A 23,895-nucleotide genomic window follows, 5' to 3' on the forward strand; every position below is an offset into this window, starting at 1 on the left:
GTAGGTCCCAGTTACACACCTTTCTGCTTGAATTTTCATTAAAACTGTACTTGAGGAAATTTTCTGAGATTTTATAAACCTCTGTGTGTGCGTGCGTGTGTGTGTGTGTGTGTGTGTGTGTGTGTGTTGTCTTTCAAGACAGGGTTTCTCTGTGTAGCCTTGGCTGTCATGAGACTCATTCTGTAGACTAGGCTGGCCTCGAACTCAGAGATCTATCCGTTTCTGCCTCCTGAATGATAGGATTAAAGGTGTGTGCCACCACCACCAGGCAACATGTATTGCAGGTTTCTATACAATTATTGCAGAAATTGCGTAGTTTAAGTAGATATTGTTTTTTAAGTAAATGACCTGCAAAATAAGCAAATATCTCCAATACTGAATCCTGAAAATGAAAAAGTATCTTTAAGCTACATCAAGAAGATGGAATCTTTGACATGTCAGAGGGTTTTGCTCCAGAAACCCTCATTATGGCTGGCCTCTAGAAAGTTTTTTTTTTCTTTAAAAAAAAAAAATCCAACTAGTGTTTTTGCAATCATTTGTTCTTAACCACATATGATCATTCCCAGTGGGTGGAACTTAAACGAGGTTTTCCTCAGATACTGAATTAAACCCTCACTTCTAAAACTTTCCCCTAGTGAAAACAGAACTCCAGACTTCAGAAATCTTTAGTTTTTTCAGGGTTGATTCTTTTTTTAACCTAAGTAAATCCATATGATCAGTTTATGAAGAAAGACTTGGCAACCATTAAGTCAGACTCTGAAGAAAGTGAAGGAAACTGGCGTGGTAGAGCATTCAGGAAGAGCACATGCTAGAGGCTTGTCTCAGCTGTCTAAGATCCTATCTCTAATAATAAATACAAAAAGCTAATGGCATGTCTTAAAGGTATTTTGTTTGGACTTGAGAAGTAACAGACACACCTCCTTTTTCATTGCTACAGTTTGGTGTCTGCTTGCTTGTTGTAACATACTTTCTGTTACTATAACAAAATACTGGAGACTAAGTCATTTACTAAAGGGAAGGGTTTTGTTTTGGTCTGTGAGTCTAGGGGCTAAAGTCCCAGAGCATAGGGCTGGCAAGGCCTTGCTGCTTCAGCTCTCTGTTAAAAATGGAAGGGAGTTTGAAGAAGACAAATAGACAACGTTTCTCTGTAATACCCCACGCTCACCAGAAGAGGTCCAGCCCTGGCAAAGTCATAGTCCCTTCTAAAGATAGACTGCTTGGTCTGGCAACTGCACCTCCTCTCAACTGCACCATGGCAGTGATCACATCTCAACCTGAGACCGAGAGAGAACAAACCTTAGGACAGTCTTTGGCTGTTCCGTGAAATATTCATCTTCTGTCCTGCCAGGCAATGGGACGACCAAATGCTGAGTGACGCATGCCAGCTGGTCCTGCAGGAGATCCGCATCCCACCAGATGCTGAGGGAGGCATGGTGGAGTACCGACGCACCCTCATCATCAGCTTGCTCTTCAAATTCTACCTCAAAGTGCAGCGATGGCTGAATGAAATGGTAAATAGCTTCTTTGAGCCCCTGGATGCCTGGGTCTGTACACAAAGAACAGTCTTCCCTTCCCCACCTCCACCCCACCCCCACCCCACCCCTGCAGAGAGTAGTATGGGGTGCAACCCTGCAGCTCCTCCATCCTTCTCCCTTCAGTCTGAGTCTCTGAAGGGAGCAGCCACACTATTCCATCTCTGGGATAAATGCTAATGTTCCAAGTGACTGTCCAACAACAATGAAAAGTCATCAGTAAGCGAATTGCATACTTTCCTCTTTAAAAAATATTTTCTTGTTGAAAGAAGAAAATGATATTTTAATACTTATAGATCCAAATGAGGGAAGAAATAACATTCAATACCGTTGAATATTCAAACATTACCAATAGTCCTTCTAAGCCCTTTCTATATAAGTATGTGGGGGAGGGGTGGCTATAACTGCTTAGTAAAGCTCAGTTATTTCACTTTTTTCAGTGTTATTAAATATTTTTAATGATACCATAGACAATGGTTCCTTGGCATGTCCATGGGTAGATAGACCGTTATCTCATCCATTCTTTAGTTTTAGACACATCTGCACTGATGAAGGTTCAGTAGGCCAGGCGGTGGTGGCGCATGCCTTTAATCCCAGCACTTGGGAGGCAGAGGCAGGCAGGTTTCTGAGTTCAAGGCCAGGCTGGTCTACAAAGTGAGTTCCAGGACAGCCAGGGCTATATAGAGAAACTCTGTCTCAAAAAAACAAAAAAAGAAATCTTTCAACTGCCTAACTTTTAGACATACAAGCTGTTTCCGAGTCTCTGTTACCTTCTCCTTAGCCAGCTTACTTTAAAACTATGTCCTCAGTACTTGCTTAGATTTTATCTCATGTGTGGGGTGTCCTTTTGATAAGTCTAAGCCAGAGATTGAAACAAATCCAGCAGAGAAATGACCACCTGCATATCTCTTTAATGACTGAGAACGTTGTGCTGTTGGGTTAGTCACTCCTTTCCATTCACACGTCGTATCAGCAGCAGTTCCATGTGTTCTATTACATAGCCTTATTACCTATGGGTTACCACATCTAGTATGTAGATATCTATGATATGACAGTATACATAAGTGACTCAAAAAATTCCACTGGGAAATTCTTACCACCGACAAATGCTTGAGGCAAAGCAGCAGGATACAAATACACTAAAACCCAGTATCCCTCCTATGTACAAGTGACAAATAGACCGAGAAACAAGTCAGAAAAGCAACACCTTTCCTTACAAGAGCTTCAAAAATCATAAAATATCTGGGGTTAACACTAGCCACGCCAGTGAAAGACTTGGATGATAAAAACTTTAAGACACTGAAGGAAGAAATTGAGGAAGCTATCAGGAGATGGAAAGATCTTTCATTGCTTTTGGATCAATAGAATTAATAGAGTAAAAATGGCTATCCTACCAAAAGCAGTGTACAGAGTCAACACAATCCCTATCAAAATTCCAATATGATTCTTCACAGAACTTTAGAAGTCAATTTTTAGCTTTAAATGGAAACACACACACACACACACACACACACACACACATTCACAATAGCTAGAATCCTTTTGAGTGACAAAGCCCCTGCTGGAGGTTATCCCCATTCCTAGCTTAGATAGCTCTATAGAGCCCCATTGGCTAGCCCCTAGCATCCGAGGAGGCTTCCAATACCGAGAGTCAGTTGCATGTAATTGAAGTGTTGGTTAAACCTGTGCTAAAACCATCTAGCCCTGGGCTTATTTTGGTTGGAAGACTTTTAATAACTTCCTCTATTTCACTAGGGCTTTTAGGTCTGTTTAAATAGCTTGTCTAATATTGATTTAACTTTGATAGATGGTATGTACAAGAAAATACTCCATTTCTTTTGGATTTTCCAGTTAGTTTTGTTTTGTTTTGTTTGTTTGTTTGTTTGTTTGTTTGTTTTTTAACCATACGGGTCCTGTGTGTGTGTGTATTATGGCTTTTAGTTTTAGGGTTTTATGAGATTCCTGTGTGTGGGAATGTGGGTCTCTGCATCTACCTTTCTTTCTTTATTTGTTTCTTTTTCTTGGTTCATTTTCTTGTTTTTGCCATAATCTAATTTATTTGGTTTTTTTATTTTATTTCAATATAATTCTTTAGTTGCTTGTTTGCTCTCCAACTAGAGACAGAAAGGGTGTGGATCAGGATAGGAGAGGAGGTGGGGAGGAACTGGGAGGAGTGGGGGGGAGGGGAATATAATCAGGTTATATTGTATGAAAAAAATCATCTGAAAATAAAGACACTTTTATTTCTTCCTTTTCTATTTGTATCCCCTTTGATGTCTGTCAGTTATTACTCTAGATAAGACTTCAAGTACTAACTGAAAGAATGAAGAACCTTGTCTTCTCCTGATGTTAGTGAGTTTGCCTTGAGTTTCTCTGTCTGTATTTAAACTGATGTTGGCTATGAGCTTGCTGCAAATCGCTTTTTTTAAGTTGAAGTATGTGCCTTGTATAGTTGATCTCTCCAAGACTTAAATCATAAAGGAATGCTAGATCTTGCCAATGGTCTTTTCCACTTTTTTTTTTTAAGATTTATTTATTTTATCTATATGAGTACATTGGCACTGTCTTTAGATACATCAGAAGAGGGCATCAAATCTCATTACAGATGGTTGTGAGCCACCATGTGGTTGCTGGGAATTGAACTCAGGACCTCTGGAAGAGCAGCCAGTGCTCTTAACAGCTGAGCCATCTCTCCAGCCTCTCTCTTTTCTGCTTCTAATAAGATGACCACATGATTTTTTTCTTTCAGTTTGTTTCTATGATAGATTACATTTATTTATTTATGTATGTTGAACTATCCCTGCAGCTCTAGGATAAAGCCTATTTGACCATGATAGATGATCTTTTTGATGTGTTCTTAAATTCAATCTGCAAGTATTTCATTGAGAATTTTTGCATTTGTTCATAAGGGAAATAGGTCTGTAATTCTCTTGGGTTTTTAATGTGGCTTTTAAACAGCCTTGTTTTTAAAAATTGGACAATATTCCTTCTTTTCCTATTTTTTGGGGATAACTTGAGGACAATTGGGATTAACTCTTATTTGAAAGTCTGTAGAACTCTGTGCTAAAACCACCTAGTCCTAGGCTTATTTTAGTTGGAAGATTTTTTTTTTTTTTTTTTTTTTTTTTTTTTGGTTTTTCGAGACAGGGTTTCTCTGTGTAGCCCTGGCTGTCCTGGCACTCACTTTGTAGACCANAGACCAGGCTGGCCTCGAACTCAGAAATCCGCCTGCCTCTGCCTCCCGAGTGCTGGGATTAAAGGCGTGCGCCACCACGCCCAGCTTAGTTGGAAGATTTTTAATGACTGCTTCTATTTCACTAGGGGTTATAGGTCTGTTTAAATTGATTATCTGATATTGATTTAACTTTGATAGGTTGTATGTATAAGAAGATTACCCATTTCTTTTAGATTTTCCAATATGGTGGAGTACAGATTTTTAAAGTATCTTCTTATGATTCTCAGGATTTCCTCAGTGTCTATTATGATGTCTCTCTGGTTTTTAGGGGAGTGTGGTGGCTGTCTGTTGCCTTGTAGGGGTTTAAATGTGTTTCTAGGTAATGAGAGCTCACAGTTAGAGACAGAGATGGGCTAGAAGAAAGTGACTAGCTGGATCCTAGTGGGGAATAAAGCAGGGTGTGCTGCCAGGGTCTGTTAGGACCCCTGGGGATTGGGGCAGAGAGGGAGGAAAGGCCACAGCTGGTAGTCTGCCTGCCGTGGAGCTGGGGATGAGACTGAGGGATTAGCTTTGCAGGAAAGGAAAGGAGTGAATATACAAGAGTGCCTGCTTCTCTGGCATATCTGTGGTTTCCGGCTGTAGGATTTGGAGGCTGCATTACTGGCTGGCCACCCCGAACTATTTTTTGCCAGTGTCCATAAATATATTTCTACAAAATTATTTCTCATGATTGTGGAATTTTGAATCCAAATTTACCATAAACTCTCTATTGTTACATATTTAGTTTCATTCTATTTTCTTTACTATTATCAAGACAGACTTCCTTCAATCATTCAAAAGGAGACCTTGTAAATGCTTACTGAAGCAAGCTTCCCCTTCTCTGAGTGCCTGAACAGATGTCATAGTTTCTCTACTCGTTTGGGGAACTTGAACTTCTAGGCACTCTTAGCAACGCCAATGTCAAAGATCTGGAACACTAGATTGGGTAGTTCTATTTCTTTCTTTCTTCTTTCTGTGTGTGTGTGTGTGTGAGAGAGAGAGAGAGAGAGAGAGAGAGAGAGAGAGAGAGAGAGAGAGAGAGAACAGTTCTCTCTTTCCACTATGTAGGTTCTGGAGATTAAACTCAGATTATCAGGTTCAATGGCAAACACCTTTACCTGCTGAATCATCATCTCATGAGCCCAGGTCATTCATTCTGTCTCTGTACTTGTTTCCCAAGTCAGTAGCTCAGGCTATAAATTCAAATGCAAAGTAACCTTTTTCTCCAGGATCCTCAGAAGTTTCCTGACATCCCAGGAAAGTTTGTGAGTGCCCTAGATGACTTCCCCATAGAAACACCCCAAGGAATCCAGATGTTCCAGGTGGGTAGAGCTTTTTATTAATCTATGCACTCAGATATGTGTTATATACATGCACCTCTCTTTTCAACACCTTCATCATAAGTAAACATATAGTCTTATAAAAGCCAGCCAATGGTCACATGGATACAATTTCCATGGTTTACTCAAGGAAACCATGGTGGAGGAGTTAGAGGCTGAATTTTCCTTCTGGACTTTTTTCCAGGTTTCCTGACATTTCTCCTTCACTTCGCTAATTTTGATCTTCCTTTAAAGGAATCAACACTAAATGCCTTGCCAAGTGCTTCCTTGCTTTACCACAGTCACCCCCAAATCTCCTGGAAATGTGGGTATATTGGTTGCCCTTTATCAGTTGTATAAATTATGCCTTACTGCAAGCTGTGCTAGAACATATTATTTTGTATGTTTCCTATTCCCAGCTAGCCTGAAGAATCCTTGAGGACATTAATGACATCTTCTTTGCAGAAGGGCCTTGCGAGTAGATTATATCCTTACCATATACTTGAGAAATATTTACTAGTGTCCATTTGCAAACTTGGTTACCTAGTCACCTATAGCTATTTTTTATTATCAGTAAAGCCAAACACAGCAGACCCAATCTTCAGGTCTGGTATCAAATATCTTGTCTTGTTTCTTAACAGTGTGTGGATCCCAAACAACCCCAGAAAGATCCAGTTGGGCACCCAATCATGCACCAGTCGGGTATTAAACATGCCACAGGGGAAGCTATATTTATTGATGACATGCCTCCCATTGACCAAGAACTCTGCCTTGCCGTTGTCACGAGTACCAGGGCCCATGCAAAGATCATGTAAGGAGATGCACAGTGATTACATCTGCTGCTAACATATGTTCACCATTTCATTCTTAACCTGACAGTTTATTATTTATTTAGGTCAATTTAGAGTAGTCATCTCTTCTGGGTGAGAACTGGCCATTTTAAAGCATAGTTATAAGTGTTAGAACACCTGCTCTTATTTTCAGCTTTATTCATCACAGATTTCTCTGTCTGTAGAATCCTCTTCCAATACCATGAGATTTCCTCTGCAACCTTAAACCCTGTCTATGTTCCTCCCAGATCACTTGATGTATCAGAAGCCCTGGCATGTCCGGGTGTGGTTGACGTGATCACAGCTGAGGATGTCCCAGGAGAAAATGACCACAATGGAGAGATTCTTTATGCACAGAGTGAGGTGTGTGGTTTGTGAGTCTAATACTCTGCTCCAACGTCAAAATCATTGTTGATTGTGAGTGGCTACAACATCCACAGATTCATATCTACATCATAAATATTGCTAGGGCCCAGGGACTGCCTCAGTCACTCTTCCATTCCATCTGACATCTTGAATCACCTTGAGATTATGACAAAAAGTCTTAAATCTTCTCAAGGAAGGCTTCCAACTCTTAGGAATGCCATGTGAGCACTGTAAAGCATAAGACATTAAAAGGAAGAATCATTGAGTGACCGATCACTCTGCATGCTACAGGAACACCGGGGAGTGTGGGCAGAGACCACACAGCAGGCAAATCATTAAACTCAAATAACTAAGTTCTAGCCACAGCTTTGATTAGTCCCATTCAAGATGAATTTTCATGAATAGAAAACAGTCTTCCTAAGCCAGGTGCAGTCACACATGTCTTTGATCCCAGCACTCAGGAAGCAAAGATAGGTGGATCCCTGAGTTCTAAGATAGCCTGGTGTAAAGAAAACCTTGTCCTGAAAAACCAAAAGAAAGGAAGAAAGGGGGGGGGGGAGAGTAGTCTTCCTTCTGGTCATCAAAGCATCAGTGAGTAATATAAGAATGTGAGAGCATTAATTGCTAATTGCTTTTGGGATATTCTGTTTTATTTTTTGCCTTTGTTTTTAAGACAGCCTGTATCCCAGGCAGGCCTTGAACTCATCATGTAACCATGAGGTCCACATCCCCAGTTCATGTGATGCTAACCCAGGACATTATGTATGCTAGGCAAGCACCATGCCAACTGAGCCACATCCCTAGCCCGAGTCTGTGTTCTAACTAGTGGCACACGGCTTTTCTACAGGTCATTTGCGTGGGTCAGATCATCTGCACCGTGGCTGCTGATACCTACATCCATGCAAAAGAAGCAGCTAAACGAGTGAAGATTGCTTATGATGACATAGAGCCAACCATTATCACCATAGAGGTAGATCACTGTCCATCTTCTGGAATGACTGGGGTTGGGGGGGGGGGAACGGGATATTCTGTGAGCAGAATTCAACCAGAGGGTCATGGAATAAAATAACTTATGTTTCAACTATGCTTTAGCCAGTATTACATGTGGGTTTAGAGTGCAGTCTCCGTCAGAGTCCTGAGACTCCTGGGTAAATCCTTCTTCCCACCAGTACTTCTGCAGAAGCGTGTAAAAAATGAAGTACCCTGTACCCACTTCTCCCATGGCCTAGCTTGAGCATACAGAAAATTAACACCAGAAAAAATGACCTCCTCTCCATAGGCAGTGAGTGAGACAGTCTAGGGCACTGGAGAATCCATGACAGTTGCAACACTCACCAGCTACTGGGCACTCTGACTCTCTGCCCTGAAGACAGACCACTTGAGTTTGGGATGTGATTCTGCCTTTTTACAGTCTCTGAACAGCAATACAGACTTTGGCAAGTTAACTAAATGTCTCACACTTCAGTTGTTTCTATATAAAATGGAAACTTTTAGGACCTGAACCAAATGGTTATTGGAAAATTTAAATGTAGGAACCCAAGGAAATGTTAAGGATGGTGCCCACAATGGGAAATATGTTTAGTAGATGGTAGCTGGCATTTTGGTTTTGCTATTATTAATGAAGGTGAGGATATGTTTTATTTTGTTTTATATTGTTTGGTATCTGCTAAAGTGCTAATGCCATAGCAGATGTCAGTACTTTGTGTTGGATGGTGGAGGATGGACAGAGAGAGGCATAAGTAGGGTCCAATTTTGAACATCCTCAGATTTGCCCTATTCTTCCTAACAGTTGTCAATTCATCTTTACCTAGTAATGATGCTTTAACTGCCCCTTAAGCTGGTTCATCTTTTCATCCTCACTTTCCAGGCCCACCCTCAATAACTTATTGTCTCATGGCCACATAGTCAAGAGGTTCCTGTCTTCCATTTCAGCCTATCTACTCAGGACATTAACTTTCTAGCCCTTGGGGGTTCATCAGATCACCTTTCCTGTTCTGCTGTGTCCTCCTAGGCAGTGCTAAAACTCCACAGTGTAGAATCAAGGCCATTCATAGACTTGCCCCAACCCACCTTCCAACTGATTAGCTACTCTCACTGTCCACTGCTTCTTCATAAAGAGCCCACATCCCAGCCAACCCAATCTCACTTTGGCCCCTCACTTACCCTATCAAGTAGCATTGACTTAAAATGATCCAGGATCCAATTCAAGCCATCAATTCCAGGACATTCCAGAATATTCCAGGCTCTATCTGCCCTCTTCTTGACCCCTGTTTACTCCATATACTCTCCTTGCCCCAGAGCCAACACCTTAGTGACAGACCACCTCAGATAGACAATCAGCAATCTGGAATTTGGGCCGTGTTTATATACACCCTTGTACTTCTACAAATACAGCTAAATCAACTTCTGCTGACTCAGCTCCAATTGTCAGGCTCCAAGTGTCTGAGTGTGTAGCTATCTGACAGCAAAGTGTAGAGTTCAGATAAGGATAAATGGCTTATTAAATTTTTTAAAATTATTTTATTTTTGTTTGGTTTTCTACTGCAGGAAGCCCTAGAACACAATTCTTTCCTTTCTCCTGAGAAAAAAATTGAACAAGGAAATGTAGACTATGCCTTCAAACATGTGGATCAAATCATTGAAGGTATGTACAGCTGTAAACAGCCAGAAAAAGAAGCAACTTCAGCATGTGCATTCTAGAAGTGAACCGGGGAAAGAGAGCTTTTTTAATGGGAAAGGAAGGGTTTTTCATTGATATTTTTAGTTAGTGTTTAAAATAAGGGATTTTGTTAAGCTTTTTTGTCCCTATTCCTCACTGAACTTTGCTTATGTCCCTGTTCCCCACTCACCACTACTCTCCTATCCGTCCTTCCCTCTTCTCTGGTATCCTGCCTCCCCCAAAATAATCCTCCTTCGTGTGTGTGTGTGTGTGTGTGTGTGTGTGTGTGTGTGTGTGTGTGTGTTCTCTTGTTTGTTTTGAGACAGGATATTACCGCATAGCCCTGCCTGTCCTGGAACTCCCTATATAGACCAGTCAGGCCCCAAACTCACAGAGATCTACCTGCCTCTACCTCCTGAGTGCTGGGATGAAAGATGTGTGCCACCATACCTGACCAGTTCTGCCATTTTAAATTTACATCTTCACTGACAAGTTACTGTACCATCCTAGGATTCACTGACTCAGGCATATGGCATTATGTCACCTGTTAATGTCACCTGACTCCGGCGCATGGCATTATCTCCACATGCCACCTATCACGGGCGATGCATCCATATATTTATTGTCTTAGCTCCCCTCTTTTGCAGCTGAGAACATCACATTTAACAGCCTGAACAAATTCACCTACCAGGTTGAGGGCAGAACCTGGATATGTAGCCAGACTAGTAACAAGTTCAGCACATGACAGGTCTAACCACCTCAAGAAGTAGATATAGAAACCAAGGCCAAGAGAGTAGATAACCCAGGGCCTCTCGACCAGCAGGGCACAGACAGCATCTACAAAGGTCTTTAAACCAAATTATACGAAGTCCAGCCCCACAGACTAGTAATAAGATCCATCCCTTTTTTTCCTTCTTCATTTTATTTTATGTGCATGGGTGTTCACCCACATGTGTGTTTGAGCACCATGTATATGCCTGGTGCTCAAGAAGACCAGAAGAGAGACTGGGATCCCTTTAGACTAGAGTGAAAGATGGTTGTGAGCTACCATGAGAGTTCTGGGAATCAAACCAGTGTCCTCTGGAAGAGCAGCCAGCACTCTTAACCACTGAGCCATCTCTCCAGGCTCATATTGCAAATTACTGTTTACAAACAAAACACTCAAAGAGCTCCTCCACAATGACACCTGTGTGTGTGCTTTGCAGGTGAGATCCACGTGGAAGGACAGGAACACTTTTACATGGAAACGCAAACCATCCTGGCTATCCCACAAACTGAAGACAAAGAAATGGTGTTACACTTGGGGACACAGTTTCCAACCCACGTGCAGGTAATTGGGGGGGCGGTCCTCTGGAAAGGGCATTGTAGCCTATCCTATAAGATTCCCATGAAGCCGGGCAGTGGTGACACATGCCTTTAATCCCAGCACTCAGGAGGCAGAGGCAGGAGGATTTCTGAGAATTCAAGGCTGGCCTGGTCTACAGAGCTAGTTCCAGGACTGCCAAGGCCACACAAAGAAACCCTGCCTCAGGGAAGAGAGGGAACCTCCACTCTTGTGCCTTAAACTCTGTACAATCGACACTGGCTAAACACTAACATAATAAAATGGGGCAGATGCCTTTAAAAGTGACCAGGACATCTTGTGACATGCCAAGGTATAAGGCAGGGTCCATCTTTCCCTGTAGAACAGTAACAGGGTGAAAATCTCAGAAGAGGATTTGAGTGGACATTTCTCCAAAGAAAATATGTAAATGACCAGTAGCCTAAGATTGTAGTAAATTACTTTTTAAGATCCAGGTGCAGAGTTTCTCCACAACCTTTGACCGTTTATGTCCCAGATGAAAAACACATGACCTTTATATTTTAATCTGCCTTAAGCAGCACAGTAGATGGGCAGCTGTCTACCCTCCACGCTGACAGAATCCATTTCCCTATGGGTAACTCTGTATTACTTCTTACTACTTACTCTGTTTCCTCGGGGCTGCTCTTAGCTACCACAGGCCAGCCCACATGACCATGTTGTCTCTATTCCTACCCCACAGCAGCTCTCTCCCTCTCTCCTTCCTGAACCTTCTTCTTCTTCTTCCATGGTGGCTTCCTCCATCTCCTTTCTGTTATTTCTCCTCTGACCCAGGCCTGTCAAAACTCCACCCCACATATCTCTCTTCTGCCCAGCTATTGTCGGTTGGCATCTTTATTCACCAATCAGAATTAATTTGGGGGCAGGGTTCCAGGGGCTATTGCACACTCCAGGTCTTGCCCCTCCCACACACTTAACATTTCAATAGACAGTAAAAGACAAAACCTCCCCTGTAAGATTTCAGTGAAAGTAAGACTCCATCATTAACAGTCACCAGGGAAACCAAAATCAATCACCTACTAGAATAACTGTAATAAAAAAAAAAAAAGACAAGTATTAGTAAGAATGAAGAGAAACTGGAGCTTCCATAAGTTGCTAACAGACATAAAAGAAACAGCACATCACCTGTGGCCCAGTTTGCAGTTTCTCAGGATGCTAGAAAGAGAGTGACCATGAAACCCAGCAGTCCATGACTAAGATGCAGCCAAGAGAAATAGAAGCATGCCTGTGAAGACTTCCACACATCTAACACTTGATATGCTGATTTAAATATTTTTAATTTCTAAAAACTTAAGCACACGTTCACATCTGCATTATTTATAAGAGTCTAAATTAGAAACAGCCCAATGTCTATTAATGGATGACTAAGAAAAAAAAAAAAAGAAGGAAAAAACTGGTATATTCCAGTATTTTTATTTAGCTATAAAAAGCAAGATATAGCCATGCATGGATAGAGGGCCTTGAAAGCATCATGCTAAGTGCAAGAAGCCATTCACAATGACTCCATATTGTATCGTTCTGCTGTGTGACAAATCAGTAGAGACGGACACAGATCCTAGCTGCAGTCTAATGAGAAGTTAACAGGAAACAAATGGCTGCCTGACAGATAAAGATTGGGGATGCTGAGCTGTATAAACTAGACTGGGATGATTGCACATTTCATCAATAGAAGTATCTTTAGAGCATTCTACTGTGCATAAGAGCAGCAGGCAAGAAGGTAAACCATGGAATTGCACTCACGTGGCTTGGGGGGGGGGGGGCTTTTTCTTGCAGGAATTTGTGTCTGCAGCATTAAATGTCCCAAGGAGCAGGATCGCCTGCCACATGAAAAGAGCTGGAGGAGCATTTGGGGGCAAAGTGTCCAAGCCTGCTTTACTGGGAGCTGTCTGTGCTGTGGCTGCCAACAAGTAAGTACTGTAACGTCAGTGGTCTGAGTTGTGTGAGTCCTTCCAACCCCTTTCACCCTAATCTCATCTCAGCCTACAGCTCAACTAAAGATGGCTGGCTGGAAGGCTGGCCAGAGCGTCAGCCTTACGATAGCTTGTCCTGAAGTAAGCCGTGTGCTGCTGCCAAGCAATGTTCTCTAAGCCTGCAAATGCTGGTGCAGACCTGACTGGGAATATGTAACTAAAAAGCTTACTAAGATAACATCTTCTCAGGCTAACTTATCAGCCTACGAATGCACGAGAATCTATGAGCATCTTATCTCATGTGTCCTCTCCGGGTGTGGAAAAGGCTGCCCCAAGTGAACATTGCGGCTTTGCAGAGGATAGAAACCAGAGTCCTAAATGGACGTTTTACAGGAGGGGTCTGCATCTGGGGAGACTGACATCTACAGAGCATTAGGCCTCCGCCTCTGAGGCTCAGCAGTCCCTTCATAGCCATGTGTTAATGCCCCAGTAATAACTGCCTGAAAGTGAAATTTGGAACTAAACCTTTCTATGCTTATAACTGCATAATGACCATGGAACTTGTTTGTGTAATATGAAAAAGAGCCAGGCAATTTCATTCCAGAACTCCAGAGGCAGAGACAGGCAGATTGATCTGTGAGAGTTCCAGACCAGCCTGGGCTACATAATAAGATCCTGTCTCAAGAGAGAAAAAAGAAGGAAGGAAAGAAGGAGGGAGAGAGGGAGGGAGGGAGGGGAGAGGGAGGGAGGAAAGAAGGGAGGGAGGGAGGAAGGAAGGAAAGAAAATGGAAATAATTTAAAACCAAATATTATATCATCATATATGCAAATATTCAGTTGTCTACACCAGAATAATTCCAATGCCCCACTATTTCCAAATGTCATCTAAGGCATGTTGTTATTCATGTAAAATCACCTAGATAATTACTTCAAAACCCCTCCTTATCTATGCCTCTACAACTTTATGGAGATTACAGCAGTTTTTTTGGTTGGTTGGTTGGTTGGTTGGTTGGGCTTTTTTTGGGGGGGGGGGTTGTTTTGTTTGGATTTCTGAGTTTGAGGCCAGTCTGGTCTACATAGTGAGTTCCAGGACAGCCAAGGCTGCACAGAGAAACCCTGTCTTGAAAAACAGAAAAGAAAAGAAAAGAAAAGAAAAGAAAAGAAAAGAAAAGAAAAGAAAAGAAAAGAAAAGAAAAGAAAAAGAAATTCACCTGCCTCTACCTCCCAAGTGCTGGGATTAAAGGTGTGCACTACCGCTGCCCAGAGTGAGGTTACAGCATTTTAACTGAGCCATTTCCCACAGGACTGGCCGCCCAATCCGCTTCATCCTAGAACGAAGTGATGACATGCTGATAACAGCTGGCCGCCACCCACTCCTGGGAAAATACAAAGTGAGTGAGACCCAGGAGTTCAGGAAACTGCCTGCGACCCTGTCCTCTGTCAATCCATCAGCAGTAAAGACCATCAGTCCCACACTCCTTGAAAGGAATGTTAGAGCACTGTTTAAACCTAGGCAGACCCTCCTGGATCATGCTAGGACAATGCTTCTTTGGTGACTGTCATAGCCAAGCATGAGCCTGGCCTCAGCACGGGTTGACAACAAGCTCAGACATGGTTGTGCACAGCACAGTTTGGCTGCAGGAAAAGGCTGCTGAGAAAGTGGTCTTTCTTCTTATCACTTTGCAGATTGGGTTCATGAATAATGGAGAGATCAGAGCTGCTGACGTTGAATATTACACTAATGGAGGATGCACCCCCGACGAATCTGAGCTGGTAAATATACCCTCTCCAGAGAGCCCGTGGCTCTTACTTCACCTACACAAATATTTGCCTTAACCAATTCCACAAGAGGTTTAAGTTAAACATAACATTTGAAACACAGAATAGATGATCAGAGTTATTTTTGTTTTAATTCAGGTGATAGAATTTGTCGTGCTGAAATCTGAAAATACATATCATATTCCGAATTTCCGGTGCCGGGGCAGGGCTTGTAAAACAAACTTGCCATCTAACACGGCTTTCCGAGGATTTGGCTTCCCTCAGGCTACGGTGGTCGTCGAAGCATACATAGCTGCGGTAGCATCTAAGTGTAACTTACTCCCTGAAGAGGTGAGCAGTTAGAACCAGCTAGGAACGCACTGGCCATGGTTGGTGTGTGTCTCGAGCTCCTGCAATCTCTATATATATACAGTTTCAAGAAAATAAAATGCATTGTCCATTACCAGTAAACATTTTCTATTGTAGTATGTGAACCAATAAACCTGATAGCTTCTACCCGTGATACTATTTCTTAGGATTCTGTGGGTTGCTTGGGAGCTTCTCCTGGTCTTAGGCCAGCTCATTGGAAGCTCTATGGTTCAAGATGGCTTTATTAACATTTCTCTTTATTGACATTTCTGATGAGTATTGGGCTGGCTTATCTGACTATGCCTCAGTTGTAAAGTCTGTTGTATAGTCCTTCATCTTTCAGTAAGCTAGCCCAGATTCAACTCTCATGGGGGAGGGGTATCAGAGAATTCCGGAGAGCAACAGGTTGGTGGCATGCTGTAATCCACAAACATTTGTCAAGTCTCTATCTGTGATACTATGTACAGCCCCATCATAAAAAGCAAATCACAAGGTCAATCCAGAGTCAGTGTGAAACTATACTAGGGCAGAAATGGGTGGGATGATCACAGCCTTTTGTGCAAACATCTTGTCACTTGATAGACAAGTGTTTGCTTGGCGTGTGCAATACTCTCAAGGGGTAAAGTGAGGAAATTTGGGAGTAATTAAGAATTTGAATCAGGAGCTGGGCGTGGTGGCAAACGCCTTTAATCCCAGCACTCGGGAGGCAGAGGCAGGCGGATTTCTGAGTTCGAGGCCAGCCTGGTTTACAAAGTGAGTTCCAGGATAGCCAGGGCTATACAGAGAAACCCTGTCTCAAAAAAAACAAAAAACAAAAAAAAAAAAATTGAATCAGGAAAATTTTTTCTTGCCAACAAATTGATAACAGGATGAGGGATTGTCCTACTGTTTCTTAGGGTTACTGTGAAGCTTACTGAAATACTTAATCTAAAGCCTGGGGCGTGTGAAGAATTCGTTAGTAGTTTCTATTGATTTCTGTTGTCATTTTAAACATATATATATATATACTTTAGTATACTAAAAGTATTTTTAGACAAACTTTTTCCATATCAGACATGTGATGCACACATGTTCTCACCTTTCAGGTTAGAGAAATAAACATGTATAAGCAAACTAGCAAGACAGCCTATAAGCAGACGTTTAATCCAGAGCCCTTGCGGAGATGCTGGAAGGAGTGTCTGGAGAAGTCGTCATTCTTTGCCAGGAAGAAGGCTGCAGAGGAATTTAACAGAAACAACTATTGGAAGAAGAGGGGGCTTGCTGTCGTCCCCATGAAGTTCAGCGTTGCGGTCCCCATAGCCTTCTACAATCAGGTGAGGTGGAAGAGATGGGCCCTTCTCAAAGCCCTTCTCCAAAGGACTGGCTCTCACTCAAAAAAGGCTCATGCACAAGGAAGGGAATCTGGGCAGCCATGACGTCCCTCTTTAGAGACAGAGAAATGAAGGGTGGTTGGTTCCCTTTAGCAGGAGAGAGCACGGACGCAGACAAAGGCAGAAACCATGGATATCAGAACAGACCTTCGGGATGCAGAATTTAGGGTCTTGGAGACCACCAACAGTAAAGTCCTACTCAGAGGGACCCATTTGAGTAGCTACACCCTAATATAAGTGCTAGAATGTCATGGTGCAGAAAATAATATCCATTGGGGTTTTCCACCCCAGATGAAAGAAAGAAGACCTTTTTATATATGATAAGCCTTTAAAGCGCTAGAACTCAACAAATATTTAAATCCACTTCCTCATCAATAACCCCACTATAACTCCAATTGGGCAGCCTTCATGGCCATGTTTTCATGACTCACCTACCCCATGGTATCATCTTCTCTCTCTGCCTTCTCTGTCTCCTCATGGCCCCTGCCTCAGACCCCCAGCCAAGGAGCCAAAACTCCACCTATCTCTCTTCTGCCCAGCTACAGGCGAAAGGCATTTTTATTCACCAATCAGGGATAACTTGGGGGGCAAGATTACCTAGCATCACTTAAGTCCATGTGAGAATCTCCCCATCCCTGGGAGCAACCAGGGCCGGTATTTAGCATTATAATACATAGCAAAAGACCAAACCTCAACAGTGTCAGGCCAGGTTTCAAAAGCAAACTGGCATAAACAGAAAGATCCTTTTCTTGCCTCCCCTCTCATTTCATCATAACTGCTTCTTCACAGAGTTCAATCTCTGGCATTATCTTTTCCTTTCCACCCCCATTACGCTAGGCATCTGGGTGTGACCAACTGTTTCCCATCTCTAGGCTTCTAGTCACTAATGTACAACCTGACGAATGTAGACTCAAATAATGGATCCTAAACCTCGTCACCATCAACAGTGTGTGGGATCGTGTTAAAGCTGGGTATCCAGGATCCACTGGCAGCCTGTGGCTGTGCAGGATTACCCACACTGGGGCATACCCTCCTCCCCCACCACCATTCTCAAAGATAACCTTTGGAGACCAAAAACATCTCCAGGCCCTTGCCAGTCCTCCAGTATCCAGGAGAAGGTGTGCCCAGGTTGCACACTCTTGCAGGTTCCAGTTGTGTTAAGTCCATTTCCACACCTGGAGAGGAAAAAAAAAATTAAACATCGTCCAGATTGAAGAGACAGATGCTGGGGACGGAGGGAGGAGAAATACACACATTCACACATCTAGGTTGATGGTTTTGGGTCCAGGGTGTCTTGCAAGGGGTTGTCTGTGGCTTACTTGTCCACAATGAGAAATGAGAGATTGGCAAAATCAAAGGAAGCAGTTCTAACAACCTCCGGGGAGCTCCAAGCAGGATTGACTCTCTCGGTTTCCAGACTCGGTATGGTGATTGTTTCCCACAGGCTGCTGCTCTGGTCCACATCTTCTTAGACGGCTCTGTCCTGCTGACCCACGGTGGCTGCGAGCTGGGACAAGGTCTACACACTAAGATGATTCAGGTGAGACCAGTGCTCCTGTTCTCCACTGAGGCCAGTTAGTCCCGTGTTGAGTCACAGAGCTCTCACGCACTGAACACACACACGGCAATTGCAAGAGTCATCCGGATGTCAGGAATGCAAAAACCACAAGGAGACGAGAGAAAGCCAGCCAGAACTGAGGGAACACACTATCATTCCTTCTACGCCAAGAGGATCGGGCCCATGGTTTTTTTGTTCTTTGGTATTTTGTTTTGTTTTGTAGATGAGAGAATTCTAGTTACCACACATAAACTACAAAACAAAACAAACAAACAAAAAAAACCAAAAAAAAAAACAAAAAACAAAACAAAACCCACTTTTAAAATTTATAGTAATGACTCAGAGCAATAGTGTGTTCATGCAGATCCTCAAGGAGAAGTGACGTTCACACGACAAGACTTAAGCTCCCTAGGGCTCACACTTCATGAGGTGGAAACCCAAGCCCACTGCAGGCACAGCTACCAACCTGCTTAGAGGCAAACCAAGCACCCTTCTAGTCTGAAGTGAATGGTGTGTAAAGGAACAAAAGAAAAGTGTCTACAATCTACTTAAGAAATCCATTCACATGGCTGGTCACTATTATGTAGACTAACTCAAAATAGTTCTTTACTATTCTACAAGATCACTGTAATAGAAAATTTTTATTTCTTTTTGTTAATATGAAATAACAATGGTTGAATATGACACTTGAATTTAAAGTGTATATGAGAGGGAGACAGATGAGAGAATAATATAAGGATATGTACAAACATACATGGCAAACACTGCTATATATGTTAACATAAAACAGTGATTTTCTTGCATTTACTTTGTGTCCATGCACTTGTGTATCTGTGTGTGTGTGTATCTGTGTATCTATGTGTGTGTGTGTCTGTCTGTGTATCTCCGTGTGTTTGCCTGTGTGTATGTGTCTGTGTATCTGCATATCTCTCTGTGTATGCTTGTATGTGTGCATATATGTGTGCATGTGTATCTGCATATCTGTGTGTGTGTGTGTGTGTGTGTGTGTGTGTGTGTTCTCTTTCCTCTTCCACCCTGTGGGCTGTCTAGGTTGGCAGCAGACACCCTTACCCACTGAATCATCTTGCCAGTCCTAAAACATGGTTCATTGTTTGTTTGTTTTTAATGCATATGAAAAATGCTCATCAGTTTTCTTTTTTAAAGAAAACAGTTTCTCAATGAGAAGCAGAGAAAAAAAACAATTTTTAAAAAATAAATAACATTTTATCAGGTTCCTAGAACTAGGAAACCTCACAAAGCTCTTGGGCCCTCTCTGACAGCCATATTTCTTTACAACCCTAAGCCTATAAATTGTCCCTGTAGAAAACACTCTACTGAACCGTCTGTAGACAGGGTGGGGAGGGTGTGAGTGGCCCAGAAGCCCCAGCGCTCCAACTTGACCTCCTTGTGCCCTCTAAACCTGCATGCAGAGTGGCCACGCCACTACATGGCTTCTACAAAACAGGTATAAAAGAAGGCACAAAATGGCCGTTTACTTCGCCATCTGTCTACAAGAAGAGGTGTGTCCTTGACATGTGGTTTAAAACCCACGCTGAGCGTCTGTCCCTGGAACAGGACAGTCAGGCTTCATGCTCAGTTCTAGAAGGTAAGGTTTTTTCACTTGGAACAGGGCTTAGTCGATGAAGTAAACACTGTTTCTCTTCTGCATCCGGTAGGTAGCCAGTAGAGAACTCAACGTCCCCAAGTCGTACGTGCACTTTTCTGAAACCAGCACTACCACAGTGCCCAACTCCGTCTTCACCGCGGGTTCCATGGGAGCAGATATCAATGGGAAGGCTGTGCAGGTGACTTGTCTTTCATTTCTCAGCCCCAAGCACAGCGGGGAGGAGTTCGTGTTACACCTGTTCTTTATGGAGGATAAGACGCGGGTGAAGGGAGGCATAGCTCTAGTGCACTCAGCAAGTTCAGGCAGAGCCCTTTGTGCTTCCGCCGCATGGGCTGCCGACCTTAACCCATGTTCTGTTGCCACAAGCTCCCTTTGTCTTGGGTCAGAAAGTCTCTCCCTCTCACCCGGCACAGCAGAGCGATGCAGGGAAGTGCCATCTTGGCTTCATAAAGAGTTTGGGCCAAACAACTAAGCGCTCCCGGAACCCATTTCCTTTTATGGAAAACTGAGGATATAAATACCACCTCCATCAAAGAACTACTAGTGAGCTACAGCTGTCACTTTCTACTCCCAAACTCTAGAAAAGCACTCATGGGCTATCAGTCTCCCACAAAGGCCAGCTCTACAGAACGGCCATGCCTGGATGAGAAGGGAAGCTTCCAGACTTCCAAGTGTCTCGGGTGTATCATGGGAAGCACGTTTTCCAGAACGTTCTCCTGGGGTAGGGCTTCTGGAAAGGTTCTGTAGTCACTGTGTTTAAGAAAGTTTCATTCCCCACCCATGCCAGTCAGAGAGGCCTGTGATGCATGTCTGCATATTAAAGGCTCTGACAAGTCCTGCAGTAAATATGCCTATTTAACATTGTCTTGGGGCTCTTGCTAAACTTGTTTAACCATAAAAGCATTTTAATTAATATCATCCTTCTTTACAGCCATGGAGCCAATGCCCAAGGAAATGCCCCAGGAAATTCCAGTTTTGCTAGGATATGTAGGTGGCTAGATTTATTTTTGCACATTTTATTCAGGCATAAATTTAGGCGCCATGTGGATATTGCCAGATCACCTTTGACACATAATTAAGTTCTTCCTCTGGAGCCCCAAACTACAGAAAACGTGCGGCAGGATCCTTTCACAGCCAGTCAGACTCAGCTGGCTCCAGCAAAAATACTCCTAGCAGGAGTGGAGAGTCCTCTGAGCAGCAAGAAGAACGAGGAGGAGGAAAAGGAGGAGGAGAAATAGGAAGAGGAGGAGGAAGAGGAGGAAGTGGGAATGAGGGAGGAGAAAGAGGAGGGAGGAAGAGAGAAGAGAAGAAAGAGGAGGGAGAGGGAGGAAGAAGAGGAAAACAGGTATTGATAAAAAATTAAACACAGCAAAGTAAAGGCAGGTAGAGGAGTCCATTGCACTGTGGCTCTCTCTTCCTGGTTTTATCTTTTACTGAGGCGGCTAACAATAAAACTGGGAAAGAATTTAGCCACAGTTGGCATCCTTGGCATGAGCTGCATCCCAGGCATCTCGGAAGGCTGCAGGTTAGCAGGACACAGAATGACTTGAAGGTCAGCAAATGCCTGCCCCAAGCACAACCATCCATGACCCCAGACTGATGCCAGCCTCACACCTGCAGCCTTGTTTTGTGGGGTGCTGAGGTCAAACTCAGGGCTTCAGTATGCTGAGCAGATATTCTTCCAACTAAGCCACAGTTCACTCAACAACTATTCTAAGATTAAAATGATTGTATCTCAGGTCATCAAAATGACCACTTTGTGATGGAATGTTATCATGAGATCTCTCTGTCCACATTAAGGGCCAAAATATACTTTGAGTTATGACAATTAAAAGAAGTATAGGAGCCAGGAGTGTCAACTATGTGTTTAATCCCGGCACTCAGGATACAAGGCAGGTAGACCTTTGAGTTCAAGACCAGCCTGGTCTACAGAGCAAGGACCAGGACTGTCAAGGCTACACAGAGAAACCCTGTCTCAGTTAGATAGATAGATAGATAGATAGATAGATAGATAGATAGATAGATAGATAGATGGATGGATGGATGGATGGATGGATGGATGGATAGATAGATAGATAGATAGATAGATAGATAGATAGATAGATAGATAGATAGATAGATAGAGTATGTATGATGGATCTGGAGAGATTGCTCAGTGGTTAAGAGCACTGACTGACAGGTTTAATTCCCAGCACACACATGAAAGCTCACCACCATCTGTAGCTCCAGTTACAGGGGATCAGTGCCCTCTTCTGAACACCAGGTATGCACACGATGCACAAATGCAAGCAAAACAGCCATACACAAAAATAAATGCAATATTTTTAAAATCATGTATGAGCCAGTAACAGTGGCTCATGCCTACAATCCCAACACTCAGAGGCTGAGACTAAAGTATTGTGATTCTTTCAAGGCCAATCTGGTCTGCATGGGGAGACACTATCTCAAAAATAAAGGAAAACAAGATAAAAACTTCCAGCTAAAGTAAAGAGCCAACATTAAAATACTTTTTAAACTAGGTACGATGACATGTCCCTTTAATCCCAGCACTGGAGAGGCAAGGCAAGCAGATCTCTATGAGTTCTAGGCCAACCTGATCTAGAAGTGTAAGTTCAGGACCACTAAGTTTACAAGACATAGTGTCTCAAAAAAAAAAAAAAAAAAGTTTTTTTTTAATCGATCCCTCTTTTTAACCTGGTATTCAGTTTTACATTTTTCTTTTTTAATTATTTATTTTTATTTCACACACATTGGTGTTTTGCCGATGTGTATGTCTGTATAAAGGTATCAGTTCCCCTAGAACTGGAGCTACAGCCGACTGTGAGCTGCCATGAGAACTGAACTGGAAAAGCAGCTGGTGCTCCTAACCTCTGAGCCAGGGCTCCAGGGCTTCCCCTTCCCCACCCCTTTTTTTTTTCTTCTTCTTCTTTTTAACAAAGACTTTTTTTCCTCTGATCTTGGCATTAGAAAATCTTTGTTGTAAAGTAAATCTCAACTTAGAAACCACAGAAATAAAACGTGGTAGATAAATTTGACTTCATAAAAACATAAACTTGGGGGCTAGCTAAGGTGCTTGCTGCTCTGCCAGGGGACTGGAATTTGGTAGGTACAGTGGGAGGCTCAAAAGCACCCGTGACTTCAGCTCCAGCATATCCAGGCCCTCTTCTAGCCTTGGTATGAACACACACATATGTGTGCATACACACAGACACACACTTACATATATATAAACAAAATAAATCACAAAATATCTATACAGTAAGATATCATAAATAAAAATTACAACACATTAAAGAAAATATTCATAACATATATATGAGACAAGAAAAATTAAAATAAGCCAGCCATGGTAGTAGTCCCAGTACTTGGGGGCTGAGACAGGAGGATTACCATGAGTCTAAAGCCAGCAGGGTTATAGAATGAAGTCCTGGGGGGTGGGGAGAGAGAGAGAGAGAGAGAGAGAGAGAGCGCTCCAGGGAAACGGTATCTCAATTAAATTATTGCTCCTATTTTGAATTTGATCAGTGTGTAGACTGGTGTGCAAACTCATCTGTAAAACAGCTGCCATTAAATCTTCCTGGATCATTAATGCTTTGCTGTTTTGCGCTTTGTAGCTCTGATGTCCATCTAAACATTTGCTTTTCAGAATGCCTGCCAGATTCTTATGGACCGTCTTCGGCCCATCATCAGAAAAAACCCTAAAGGAAAATGGGAGGAGTGGGTGAGTGTTCTCTTTATTACTCCAGCCAGGAAAAAGCAATGTCATATACAAGTGCACACACACACACACACACACACACACACACACACACATACACACTGTCTTAGTCAGGGTTTATATTGCTGCACAAACATCATGACCAAGAAACAAGTTGGGGGCTGGAGAGATGGCTCAGTGGGTAAGAGCACCCAACTGCTCTTCCAAAGGTCCGGAGTTCAAATCCCAGCAACCACATGGTGGCTCATAACCATCCGTAACGAGATCTGACTCCCTCTTCTGGAGTGTCTGAAGACAGCTACAGT

At 42.7% G+C, this 23,895-nt stretch overlaps 1 protein-coding gene across 2 annotated transcripts in view; it reads left to right on the plus strand.

Annotated features, from left to right (window-relative positions):
• LOC110290283 (aldehyde oxidase 4) overlaps positions 1-23,895 on the plus strand; it is a 60,698-nt gene that overhangs the window by 29,446 nt on the left and 7,357 nt on the right. The window contains exons 15-29 of one of the 2 annotated variants that reach the window (XM_021156806.1): positions 1,349-1,511; positions 5,976-6,068; positions 6,707-6,876; positions 7,144-7,258; positions 8,109-8,231; positions 9,809-9,905; positions 11,126-11,250; positions 13,054-13,187; positions 14,494-14,581; positions 14,877-14,963; positions 15,108-15,299; positions 16,403-16,630; positions 18,132-18,227; positions 19,922-20,050; positions 23,519-23,593. In XM_021156806.1, the coding sequence (XP_021012465.1) occupies positions 1,349-1,511; positions 5,976-6,068; positions 6,707-6,876; positions 7,144-7,258; positions 8,109-8,231; positions 9,809-9,905; positions 11,126-11,250; positions 13,054-13,187; positions 14,494-14,581; positions 14,877-14,963; positions 15,108-15,299; positions 16,403-16,630; positions 18,132-18,227; positions 19,922-20,050; positions 23,519-23,593 (1,915 nt within the window). Of the gene's footprint in view, positions 1-1,348; positions 1,512-5,975; positions 6,069-6,706; positions 6,877-7,143; positions 7,259-8,108; positions 8,232-9,808; positions 9,906-11,125; positions 11,251-13,053; positions 13,188-14,493; positions 14,582-14,876; positions 14,964-15,107; positions 15,300-16,402; positions 16,631-18,131; positions 18,228-19,921; positions 20,051-20,803; positions 21,254-23,518; positions 23,594-23,895 lie in introns of those variants that run through there. The other variant, XM_021156816.1, reaches the window with a different exon arrangement.

The sequence above is a fragment of the Mus caroli genome, chromosome 1, assembly GCF_900094665.2.
Source record: "Mus caroli chromosome 1, CAROLI_EIJ_v1.1, whole genome shotgun sequence".
Taxonomy (NCBI): Eukaryota; Metazoa; Chordata; class Mammalia; order Rodentia; family Muridae; genus Mus; species Mus caroli.